General features: G+C 33.4%; 1 protein-coding gene across 6 annotated transcripts in view; it reads left to right on the forward strand.

Annotated features, from left to right (window-relative positions):
- The first annotated feature begins 5692 nt into the window (after window positions 1-5692).
- LOC117337827 (protein MTSS 1-like) overlaps window positions 5693-13954 on the forward strand; it is a 55498-nt gene continuing 47236 nt past the window's right edge. For 5 of the 6 annotated variants that reach the window (XM_033898949.1, XM_033898951.1, XM_033898955.1 and 2 more), the window contains exon 1: window positions 5693-6091. In XM_033898949.1, the coding sequence (XP_033754840.1) occupies window positions 6023-6091 (69 nt within the window). In that variant the 5' untranslated portion in view covers window positions 5693-6022. The remainder of the gene's footprint in view (window positions 6092-13954) is intronic. The other variant, XM_033898953.1, reaches the window with a different exon arrangement.

Below are 13954 nucleotides of genomic sequence, written 5' to 3' on the forward strand. Positions count from 1 at the left end.
GTTCATCCTGTCGTTACTGTAGTGTTTTAGCCTCTATTAAAAGGTGCAATTAATTACCGGAGTTTACCTGTAGTCACACTTATATGCGCAGTCTCTGTATATACACATTTCTTCATGGGCATGTTATTTTCTTAACTTTCTTAAATTTACATAACCTAGAAGGTTTCAGTGTGTGGCACGCGGTATGTGGTCTCCTGTGTCAGCTATTGTTATGCTAATCTTAATATACCATTTGATCACATGTACATAACTTATATTCCCTATATTATAACTTGAATCTCATTATAGTTATAAAATTTAATGTATATATGATACTTGCGTATGAACATACATTTTATACAGCCATGCGGGTCCTGTCAATGCATAATACGATATATATTTTGTAAATTTTATCATAAAGGTAAATTTTGATTTTTTTCATCATCATCGTCTCTTCATAAAAAAAATTGCGGTCATATGTTTATTTCATTCTTTATGTTTTACGAGAGAAGACGTACCATAAGGGTTTAAACTTGTGTATGAACCCATTGGTATATACCAATGGGATTCAGTTATTTAATAGGAATTCGATTTGATTTAAACATATTTGATTAAATTTTGCAAATATTTGCAAAATTTATTAAAATATTTTAAAATCAAATCGAATTCCTATTAAATAATTAAGTTCAAATTCCATTTCCATTTTATATCCGCGCTGTTATGGTATAACCAGAGACGTATATACCAGGTCTCTGATATACTGAATAGGTATCCGAATGGAATACTCATGTTAGACGAATAAGTAAGTTTAAATAAATTTTATTTTCTGGTCTCTGACCACAAAATATCATCATACATGAAAATTCTACTGCCATTACATCCAAAAATGATAATTAGATTCTACGACGTTTTAACACAGACAAACATAGATAAGCACATATAAAAATTTTCGAATAAATTATTTTAAGTTATATGACATCCTAATTTTAAAACATGTCATGACTTTGAAATATCTATAGAATATATAAAACTCATTACAGAGCAGGTCAGTGTAAGGTTTCAATTTCACAGTATGTCTCGAAATTTATGGCCTGTTACAATTTGTGTCTTTACTGTACCATATATGTACATTTCAGTCGACTGTACCACTCCTTCTAACCACGCGTATTTGCTATTTCATTCTAACATGCCCAATGGATGTAAATTTACGTAAAAAAAAAAAATTATAAAAAAAAAAAAAAAAAAAAAATTGAAATCGACCATCCTATATAAACTTGTTCAGTTGTGAACAGTTTATAACAGAAAAGAGTTTTTTTTAACTTAGGTAAATACTTCAAATCATGTTTATTATGACGTTCTATTTATTACGCCTAACAAGATGCTTAGTCATTCTGACGGTTTTATCTATACATATTGTAGCTCATGTGAATGTGAATGATTATCCGCCATATTGTTCAGATTGTCGAGATTTGCTTCACAGCCATTTCCAATAAGAATATTTACGTATTGAAATACTGCCCATCTTGTAAATCGTATGTAGCCACATACGATTAATTTATAACTGTCCGCCAGCTAGTTAATTTATAGACATATTGTACAATATAATTGTCATAATTACTTTACATGTATATCATATCAGAGACGTATATATCACGTGATATATAGGTCCCTGATCATATAATATATATATGTCCAGATACCGGTTAGGTGTCATCCTGTCAACACATCGTTCCCTCAGGCCATGATCGTGTTTACCTGAAAACATCATCCATAGAAATCAGCGAACCAAGTCCCCAAAGTGTTAGTTGCATTATATAGGAAAATCAGAAATATCTACTGACCAGTTGATCTACCGCGTTAAAATTTTGATATATTAACATCGCTTATACTGCTATATGTACATACAAATGTAAGAGAATTGAGGGTTTGATAATAGGCCTTTCTGGGAACAGATACGTCTGAGGTTTACGAATATTTTTTTTTTACTAATTAAAGAAATTGTACTTCTAATTATGGCATTAAAAACGTAAAAAGTCTCTATTTTCATAAGTAGAGCTTATTGGTATAATTATAATACATCACAAATCATGTATGTAAAAGTCGGGTCAAAACGGGATCACGTGATTGCAAAGTTCAATCACTGACATAGATATTATGATATACAAGTTCGTGTTCCAGCAATAGCAGCCGTGATCTAATCACCAAGTTTATATGTATAAAATTATTTTAAGATAAATCACTTTAACTTAAATATATAAACTATAGCAAATATAGTTTGGTAATTTATACTAAATGCAAATTACATCTCAATTTCTTGCGACGACTATTTCATTATGACATAACCTTCAACCAGTTGAAGTTGGTCCTAGTAGAAGAAAAAGTTGTCTAATCATTTAAATACAAACTTGTGTTATTCTAATACAATTGTTTAGTTGTCTGTGATGATTAATATCAGCCATTCGGTGCAACTTTTTCTTTAACTAAAATCGAAAAAAAAAAAATTAAAGTTTGACTGATAAGACCGGTCCTGCATACGATGAATTAGAAATTACTATTAATTAACTAATTAATTAATCAATTATCCAGATATTCTTTATTGGTGATAGACATTATTACTAATTTGTTACATATGATATCCGTTTCATAGCTATCGTAAGAAGATTTTGATGAAAACTTTTGCTCATGTTTTTAAAGTAAACTATAACGTTGCCCGAATGTTTTACTAATTGGTTATATAAGTATTCATGAATAGATTATCGTGGTTTTTTTTTAAACAGAGTTATATAGATCTTATACAGATTCTCATAAGCTGGACATCGCAACAAATTATTTCATGTAACTGTATTGTATTTTGAATGCAACGATGACGGTGTGGCAGTTAAATAGGATAATTGATGGTATTGATGGTTTTGCGTTGTAGTCCTTCATTCCCACTCAGCCAACATGTTGTTTTTGCTATATAAACATTACCTGAGTTTACCTGTGGAAAATGTAGGTATAGTCTGTTTCAGTATACGTATACATGGGACTCAAAGGTGACTAACAATAAAAGTGATGAAAATGTTTAAGAATACCTTTAAAAATATACATTCATGTGTACGTATTAATAACAGAATACATATACTGATAATGTATTACTTATATTAATAATGATAGTACACAACACTTCAAAAATGAAATAATGGAAAAATCTTTCATAATTAAAAATGCACCATATACAGGTAACAATGATATACAGTGTACTTTCAATCATTTTTTTCCCTTGTTCTTTTTCCCCCTTTCAATTAGATATGAATACTATCTTATAATAAGCAACTAATTCTTACAAATGGAATTATTGTTTCAACAACAATAAAGGTGCATTTTGTTAAAATCACATAAAGAGTTAACGGCATAAACTTCAATGATATGTAGTCAAAACTGTTTACAAGAGTATGTGTATGTAACCAACACAAAAACAACCAATTGTTATTCCCTCAAAATTACAATAAACAGTATACACCTTGGTCCAATCATTTTACTAGATCCATTAGTTATTTTTCTCTGAACACTTACTGCTTCCTGAACATTAACATTCAATTTCATAAAGGGACCTAAGTGATTATGATATACTTTGAGAAATTGAACTTATGTATTCTAAACATTATATACAAGCGTAATTTAACATTCAATTTCATAAAGCAACTTGAACTTGCAAGGGTTATGATTACCATATACTCGTGTTAAAGGAAGTGACAATTATATAGACTAGTATTTCTTTGTAATAATAAGATTGAACTATTTATTACGTGAATAATTTCGTATGTGAAGACTGCATATATGAGAACCGCCGATATGATTAATTGACTTTGGTGATATTGTGAACTTTATCCGTGATTTCTAAGATTATACTGATTTGTGCTTTATTATTCAATCAGTTTCACTATCATACATGATTTGTTTTACTTGAACTATTAAAATGTGATTTAAAGTGTTTTGTTTTTAATCGTTTTCTCTTAAGTACATTATATATACCTGTTATATATTACAATGAAACAGGTAACGTTGACTTAAACGTATTGATAATGTGACCTTTCAATGTAAAGGTTAAAATTGAACAAACGTATTTTCTGTTTTATTTATAAAACATAATAATTATGATAAAGTGTGAAATTTTTAACAATAAAAGATATAGAAAAATGAATTATTTTCAGTAATTTATGAAAATTTGAGTTATTTTTTTTAAATTTTTTTTTAATATAATAAAAGTATTTGTGATACATATATATTTAGTATACATTATCTACAAACTGTTAACAGCATGTAGCACAGATAATACAGGTAACACAGGTAACCTGAGAATCAAGTACTTCTCCAAAACAGGCTATAACTTACCTGTAATTAGTGCCTATTGTTCTATATTGTTCCTACCCCCAATGTTAAAATAGGTTATGTTGGCTGAGTGGGAAGACACCCTCTTAATATTGTACTATATTGTATTGTATTTGTATTGTACTATATTGTATTGTATTTGTAGTGTACTGTGTTGTATGTTATGTGTAGCCTACTGTGTTGTATTGTATTTGCTCATTGTATGGTATTGTATTTTTGTACTGAGTTGTATTCACGGTATTGAATCATTTTTTTTTGCATTTTATTTTCATTGTGTTATATTGTATTGGTAGTGTACTGTTTTGATTTTGGTATTGTATTGTATTGTATTGTACTGTGTGTTATTGTATTTGTATTGTATTTGTATTGTATTTGTATTGTATTTGTATTGTATTTGTATTTGTATTGTATTGTATTTGTATTGTATTTGTATTGTATTGTATTGTATTTGTATTTGTATTGTATTGTATTGTATTGTATTGTACTGTGTGGTATTGTATTTGTATTGTATTTGTATTGTACTGTGTTGTATTTGTATTGTATTTGTATTGTACTGTGTGGTATTGTATTGTATTTGTATTGTACTGTGTGGTATTGTATTGTATTTGTATTGTATTTGTATTGTATTTGTATTTGTATTGTATTTGTATTGTATTTGTATTTGTATTGTATTTGTATTGTATTTGTATTTGTATTTGTATTTGTATTTGTATTGTATTTGTATTGTATTTGTATTGTATTTGTATTGTATTTGTAATATATCGTATAGTATTTTTAGTGTATTGTGTGATACATTGTATTGTAGTGTACTGTGTGGTATTGTATTTGTATTGTTTTGTATTGTAATATGTCGTATTGTATTTGTATATTGTACTGTGTATTGTGTTGTTTAAACGTCAGCACTGCTATATAGGAGTGCTATAGTACGGATGTAATATGATCACAATCCCATGTAATATGTGTGTCTGAGTGTGTCTTGCATGTTAATTAATAGAAGCGTGTAACATTTGTTGAAAATGTTATTTTAAAAAGAACAATATATTCAGATTTTAATAGACATTCTCCCAAGAATTCTCTCGTTCCGTTGTCGGGGAAAACAAAGAAGCTGTACCAGTGAGTGGTTTTAAAAGTCATTGAAAACTAATAGCTGGAGCCTAAATATGCACTCCAAATGCTCATTAAGTCCTTAATAGACCGCCAATTGTTTGTGTCGAGTTATATATATATATATATAATTAACAGGCCTACTATTGTACGATGAATGAGAGAACCCGTCTTCACGTCACTTTAGACTCAGCCAATCAAAACATCACAAAATGTCACGTGGTTTACAGTCGTGTGTGTAATTTTTCACACAGCGGAAACGGAGGAACACGAACCGCTGATTGTTCAGAAAATGTGGATAATCGCTGTGTATCAGATATGGCCGACCTGTCACTCTGCCTGTGTTGGCAGCGCAGCTCCTTGAGGTGATTCAAAAACTCAGCTGAATCATACAGTGTAGTGTTTGTTGAGAGTGGATTATTACGTAAAAATCATCGTCTTCATCTTTGTTTAGAACGGAAGTGTGTGTTAGGACTACTGCATATGTACACGGATCGAACGTAAAGGGCTTCAACAGTTTCCTTCGGGTTTCATAGTAACACATACACATACTTTAAAGCGATTAACCATGGAAGGTATAGACAAAGACTGTACAGCACTTGGAGGGCTTTTCCAAACCATAGTCAACGACATGAGGGTAGGTATCGCATTTATACAGCAGATTCCCTTGATTTTTCTCCCCGCGGGGGTCGCGCTGCACGGGTGCCGCCCCTTTTCAGATCACGCTGAGAATCCCGGGGGTCGAATGGGGAGAGTTATCTTGTGACATCGACAGCGCCCGCAGCTATCTCAAAGCCGACTGAGACACGACTAGGCACCATTGATTGTGTTGATTTTGGTGGCATTAATTTGACCCCCCCCCCCCCCCCCCCAACACTCTACGTAACGTTAGACAGTAATACTTTGTGTAATGCTATATTCCTGTATAAATCCATGATTATCTATATAACTCCCAAGGTTTGCAAATTTCCGGTGTGCGTTAGGGACAAAGCTTGACTTGACCAGAATTATTTACAGACCAGGATGGGAGGTTTCCGGAAGTCTGAAGTGCCTGTATCCCTATAGCTAGTCACTTCAACCCCAGACACATAATTTGCTCTCGTTTCACCAGTCCCCCATGCCAGTTTTGGATGATTCGTATACCTTCTGTACATGTATATATAGGACCTATTTAGGAGGCAATCTATAGTGACTGCATAAATCTAGATATTTGCATTTTGTTATAGATATATTCAGACCGTTTATTAGCTCCAATGAATATATGGTACATAATCTTCATATGTGCATATAACCAGCTGGGGGTATTTGAGCTAGCTATAATTGAAAAGCCAGCAGTTGAGGACCAAGCACTAGAAGAATTGATTTATACATTGCACGTAGACGTTGTGACAGGTAATATGGGTAGTCAGAATCTTTTCGGGTCACCACTGTTTTGTAAATAAATGAATGTGTTCACATGTACAGGTGGGTAAAGATATAGATTACAGGTGAGACAGCTGTAAGAAAACTAGGTCACAATGACAGTCACCACAGGTAGCTTCTAGAGGCTGATCACTTCAGGTGTGCACGCAATAACTGGGTATATATATATCTGAGAGGAGAGTTAAATACACATAACATGTCTGCAGTATCCAGCGTTTTTCTGCCTATAAAACCTGAGTGCCAGAGGACTCATTGTTAGCAGTAGGAGGAGTCGTGTAGGCGACTAGGCGGTGAACCAGTAACTAACTAACTAGCAACTTCATTCCCATGGCCAGTTTAAAACTCGCCTAAAACACACAGAAATATGTAACACAAGTATTACAAAATTGATAGAAATAAACAGTCAAGTGTCACAATTGGTGTGTGCATGCATGCACCATCCATATATCATGTAAAGCTAGAATTTACACTGCATTATTGAATTGGTAAACATATCGGTTTACGTTTATTGGATTTTCCCAGAATACCCAGGGAAAATGTAATTGGTGTCGGAGTCATAGGCCATATTAATTTGACTATTGCTAAATGCAAGTTGTTGTTGAAGAATTTTCCTTTGTGTACCTGTACGTGACTACAATAATTTTCAATCCATTTTCTAGCTTTTAACAATTAAAAATTCACTGAATAAGTAATTTTGTCTTCGACATTTCTTATTTACTAGTAGTTCAGAGAAATTATGCATGCTGCATTGCCATTTTAACCAAATACATGATTGCAAAATATTTGAAGATAAAAATATATTCAGCATGTGAAGATGTGCAGTCCCTCTTTTTGTTTCTGATTATCAATAGAGAATACATGGTCAGTATCTTAAAATATAAGCTGACCATGTATTCTATTTATCCTGCAACAATAAAAAAAATAATCATCAAAAATAATCATTTTGAAGTGAAACGGTGTCAAAAATGACAGAAATGTGTTCGCCTTTTAAACGTTGTTTCACTTTGAAGTAGGTCAGTCGAATTGACGCACGTGCCAAGATTCCAAAATACAGCTGTTTTCCGTCACTGCCGTATACAGCAAAAATATATACGGTGGGTGTATTCCGACAATGCGGTGACAGTTGCAGGATAAATGAATATATAGAGGATATTGAATGGTTTCCTGTTTAATATAATACATGTATATATTTCATGAGTATGACAGAATATACCGTATTTGACCTAATAAGGGCGCCTGCCCTAATAAAGGGCGCCCCTACCTTTTTTCAAGGAATTAAATCTTTGACCGATTGTCAAAATGGTGTTCAAAAGTAATAATTCTTGTGAAATGTTTTGCTACTTTATGTGTTCAATTTTCTTCAGCAAATTAAGTAACTGGAACACAAGTTTTCGCCTCTTCTTCAGTTCTTGTCTATTCCTACAGATGACATGTTACAAAGACTGAAAGAGATGACGTCATTACTGATTCCCGCACTTTTTGACACTTATTAATTTTCTATGTTTTTGATTTTGTTTTTAAGTTTATGAAATGCAATAAAAAGAAAATTGAATGGTTTCCCATTTAATATAACATATATTTCACTTGTATGACAGAATATTTCGATATTTTTCACTCGTGCTTCGCACTCGTGAAAATATTGATATTCTGACATACTCGTGAAATATATGTTATATTAAACAGGAAACCATTCAATATCCTATATATATTTCACTGGCAAAAATGCAATAAAGGATGCTGTCTGTTCTCTGAATGATTGAAGTCACTCAACTTATTATACGATAACTATGTACAACATTGAAAGTCTGTTAATTAGAAATGTATCTAATATGTATACTAGAACAGTTTAAACAAGTGATTCTTTATGATAGTTCTTGCCACAAAGAGGGTTTGTCGAGACAGGAATTTTCTCCAATTATGCATTAGGCACTTTCAGATTTTGTGCGTTATAGTACTTTGGTCTAATAGGGCTGTCATGGGTACATAATTTTGGCCCCAGTTACATGATTAATTTTGATCATATATATGCAAATCTTTTTGTTTATAAATAACAGATAAGAGATACATGTATATATAGTAAAATTAACATTTTGTGGCTTTTGTTGGCGATATATATGATACTGACTTTTTTTCATCCTATGTTAAGTAAGTACTGTAAAACTTTGCACACATAGTTCAAAATTTTTTTAGGTAAAACTTATCAGTTTGTAAATATTGACTGCATTTGCAGCAAGAAGCAGTGCAATATGTCATGTATAATCTCATGCAGACACCCTCTGGTGTTATATATATATATATATATATATATCCATATACCTTGGGAAAGATTGGCAGCACACATGTCTGGAATCAAAATGATAATAATTTTGCATTTAGATGTACATGTATATACATTTTGCAGTAAGATTTATAAAGCATATTTATCTGTAGTGATTAAGTGAAAACGATTATATTATGGGATCGATACCGTATTTGACCTAATAAGGGCGCCCCTACCTTTTTTCAAGGAAATAAATCTTTGACTGAGTATCAAAATGGTGTTTAAAAGTAATAATACATGTGAAATGTTTTGCTACTTTATGTGTTCAATTTTCTTCAGCAAAATAAGTAACTGGAACACAAGTTTTTGCCACATTTTGTCTATTCTTACATATGATCACATGTCAGTGCAAAGAGCACCCGAAACTAAACACACATACAAATAATAACTTACCATCTTTATTTGAAGATTAAGTAAAAGACTTCATTCTTGTTGATAAACAACTTTTGTTCAGAACAGAAAGCTAGTAAAAGACATTGTAAATCAATTATTAGGTCAAAGAAAACAATGTCTGATATGATCTGGGAAATCACCTGTGTCTATATATATATAAATAGAACACAAAAGAGTTCCATTTGAACACAAATGGTGGAACACACATTCTTTGGTCTAAAGATCAGCTGGCATGGTTTAAGTTTTAAACAGGAATATTCAATTTGGTTTGTTTGGTTTGTTTTTGTTTAACGTCCTATTAACAGCCAGGGTCATTTAAGGACGTGCCAGGTTTTGGAGGTGGAAGAAAGCCGGAGTACCCGGAGAAAAACCACCGGCCTATGGTCAGTACCTGGCAACTGCCCCACGTAGGTTTCGAACTCGCAACCCAGTTGTGGAGGGCTAGTAATAAAGTGTCAGGAACACCTTAACCACTCGGCCACCGCAGCCCCTAGGAATATTCAAGTGATATACAAGCTTAATATATAAATGATAATGAATAGATATCTTCATCTGGAATATTTTTATGACTGAATATTTTACCGTTTCCACAGCCTTGGGTATTCTGCTATAAGGTATATATAGTGTGTTTCATAAAACTTCAGAATAACTAATCTTAATAAGGGCGTCCCCCCGCTGTCAATTATCCGTGCCCTGCGCCCTTATTAGGGTCAAATACGGTATATTGTAGTTTTTTTCTTTTTTGACCTTTGACACACCAGAAGAAAGTGAGTTTACTATTTGAATGGATATCTATAACTAGCTGGTGCACACTTCAGAACCTGGTTTCTTGTCAAACCCCGACCCATGTCTCTAGATCTTAACAGCTCATGCAGTGCCACATGTAAAGGAACACAATTTTTACTTTTGACCATTTTGACAGGAGTTATGCCCTTTGTTGAAATTCTTTACTTCCACAAAATGCTTTAACTGTTTGGATATATAGTTATTAACAAGATATATTTGTACCCCTTAATGCAACATTTATACTGTCAAATTTTATGGGAGTATTATGGGATTGGGTTTATCCATCCGTCTCTTCGGCCAGCATAAACTTTCATTTGTCCAACGATTTCATCCATCATTTTAGGACCATCTCATTGAAACTTTGTATACATTTATAATCATGATATGAAGTTGTATTTCCCTGAAAATAATTTTGATGTGGATATTTTTTAAAGAAAATATTAAAGAAAATATTACCCCTTGTTTATTTCAGTATTTGGTATTTGTCTGGAAATTTTTACCAATTTCTTTTGAAACTTTATAATATATTGTGTTGTCTGAGAAGAATTTTGTTTTGATTATTTTTGCTGGAGTCGCTGCCCGCTTTGTTCATTTCTAGTACTTGAATCTTTGAAACTTCAAAGGCTTTAAAATCACGAAATAGAGAACTTTGCGTTTATTTTAATGAGTTTATTTTGAGACTTTTGATTATTTGTTTTCCTCAAACTGTTAGGAAATTGAACATTGACTTTGTAGTGCAAGGTGAGATTTATAGCATGCTATAAGCTAGCTAGTAGCCACTCTTAAGGTGATTCATATAATACTATATCTATAAGGACTATATACTGTAAATCATTTGATGGGCATATATTGTTCTGTGCTGTACATATGTGCGTACAGTACTCTTGTTTATTTTTGCTCTCTGAAGTCTTGGGTCGGCTATATATAGCATTTAGGTAATGTAGAACCTTTTACCGGACTAATCATTAAGCTGAAAATTATTGTCTGGTCATCCATTTTTGTTTTCGATGTTTGTGACATCATGGATCATCAATTGATTGGTTGGTATGGTATCTTTTCCGCCTCTAGTGAATCTCCTATCTGAGTCCTATCACACCATGCTGTACGTACCATCTTGGGTCTGGACATATGTCAGGGTTCACCCCAAGATTTCAGAAATATCTTATGGACCAAAACATAGAAAATTGAAGAAATTTGTTAGTTTTGGTGAGCCATTCTGGAAAATATGGGGCAAATGGCCCCATGGCCCCCTCCAGAGTTATCCCTGATATATGTACATGTACACCTTCCTGGAACGGACACACATAACGGACACACAGGACACACATAACGGACACACATACCATCTAAGGTAGACTTTTGTAGTCTTGATCTGCAGGCAGTCTTTTCCAATTCTATCAAACTTCCATATCAAATTATACTGATAAATTCATATATATATACAGTACTGTGGTACTCGGCTTAGAACTTGGATGTTGCATTATGATTCATATCCCAGGTTGGTGGTTCCTGTTGATAAGTGTATCAACATTCCAGATCAGCTCTCCACCACACATCAGCCTGTATAAGAGAGGCCACTGTTCAGACTTCTTAGCCACAGGATGTCAGCTGCTGTACAGCAACTTTCAAAAAGGGCATCTTTGTTTTAAATGCCATATGTTGTGTGCTTGTTAGATCCTCGTTTTTTTTTTATAGCAGTACTACTTTGTGTTAAGGTCCTTTGTTTAGAATGAGAAAGTATTTTTAAAAGTGTATTTGTATTTGCATTATGAAAATACTCTTTAAATGCTGACCCATATAAAAGGTTCAATAATAGAATTGTGTATACATATTTTGGCAGTCATAGTGATACTTATCACAGTACCAGGGTATAATGGTTGATATATATATCACTGTACCATGATCATGGTATAATATATATATCATGTTTCCATGGTTCCGATATATACATTTCACTGTACCAGGATTATGATCCAATACATACATTACAGCACCAGGGTAATAACGATACAATACATATCTGGTACCAGGGTTACGATATATATACCATGGTCCCAGGGTCAGGATAGTATATACCATAGTACCAGGGTCATGATAGATACGATATATACCATGGTCCCAGGGTCAGGATAGTATATACCATAGTACCAGGGTCATGATAGATACGATATATATACCACAGTACCAGGGTCATGATACGATATATACCACAGTACCAGGGTCATGATAGATATATATACCACAGTACCAGGGTCATGATACGATATATACCACAGTACCAGGGTCATGATACAATATATACCACAGTACCAGGGTCATGATAGATATATACCACAGTACCAGGGTCATGATAGATATATACCACAGTACCAGGGTCATGATAGATACGATATATATACCACAGTACCAGGGTCATGATAGATACAATATATACCACAGTACCAGGGTCATGATAGATACAATATATACCACAGTACCAGGGTCATGATAGATACAATATATATACCACAGTACCAGGGTCATGATAGATACAATATATACCACAGTACCAGGGTCATGATACGATATAATATACCACAGTACCAGGGTCATGATAGATACAATATATACCACAGTACCAGGGTCATGATACGATATATACCACAGTACCAGGGTCATGATAGATACAATATATACCACAGTACCAGGGTCATGATAGATATATACCACAGTACCAGGGTCATGATAGATACGATATATATACCACAGTACCAGGGTCATGATAGATATATACCACAGTACGAGGGTCATGATATATACCACAGTACGAGGGTCATGATATATACCACAGTACGAGGGTCATGATAGATACAAAATATATACCATAGTACCAGGGTCATGATATACAGTGTATACAATATATACCACAGTACCAGGGTCATGATAGATACGATATATACCACAGTACCAGGGTCATGATAGATATATACCACAGTACCAGGGTCATGATAGATATATACCACAGTACCAGGGTCATGATAGATATATACCACAGTACCAGGGTCATGATAGATACAATATATACCACAGTACCAGGGTCATGATAGATACAATATATACCACAGTACCAGAGTCATGTTACAATATATACCACAGTACCAGGGTCATGATACGATATATACCACAGTACCAGGGTTATGATAGATACGATATATACCACAGTACCAGGGTCATGATACGATATATACCACAGTACCAGGGTCATGATATACAGTGTATACAATATATACCACAGTACCAGGGTCATGATAGATATATACCACAGTACCAGGGTCATGATAGATATATACCACAGTACCAGGGTCATGATAGATATATACCACAGTACCAGGGTCATGATACAATATATACCACAGTACCAGGGTCATGATAGATACGATATATATACCACAGTACCAGGGTCATGATAGATACGATATATACCACAGTACCAGGGTCATGATAGATATATACCACAGTACCAGGGTCATGATAGATACAATATATACCACAGTACCAGGGTCATGATAGATATATACCACAGTACGAGGGTCATGATAT

Source organism: Pecten maximus, chromosome 11, assembly GCF_902652985.1.
Source record: "Pecten maximus chromosome 11, xPecMax1.1, whole genome shotgun sequence".
Classification (NCBI taxonomy): Eukaryota; Metazoa; Mollusca; class Bivalvia; order Pectinida; family Pectinidae; genus Pecten; species Pecten maximus.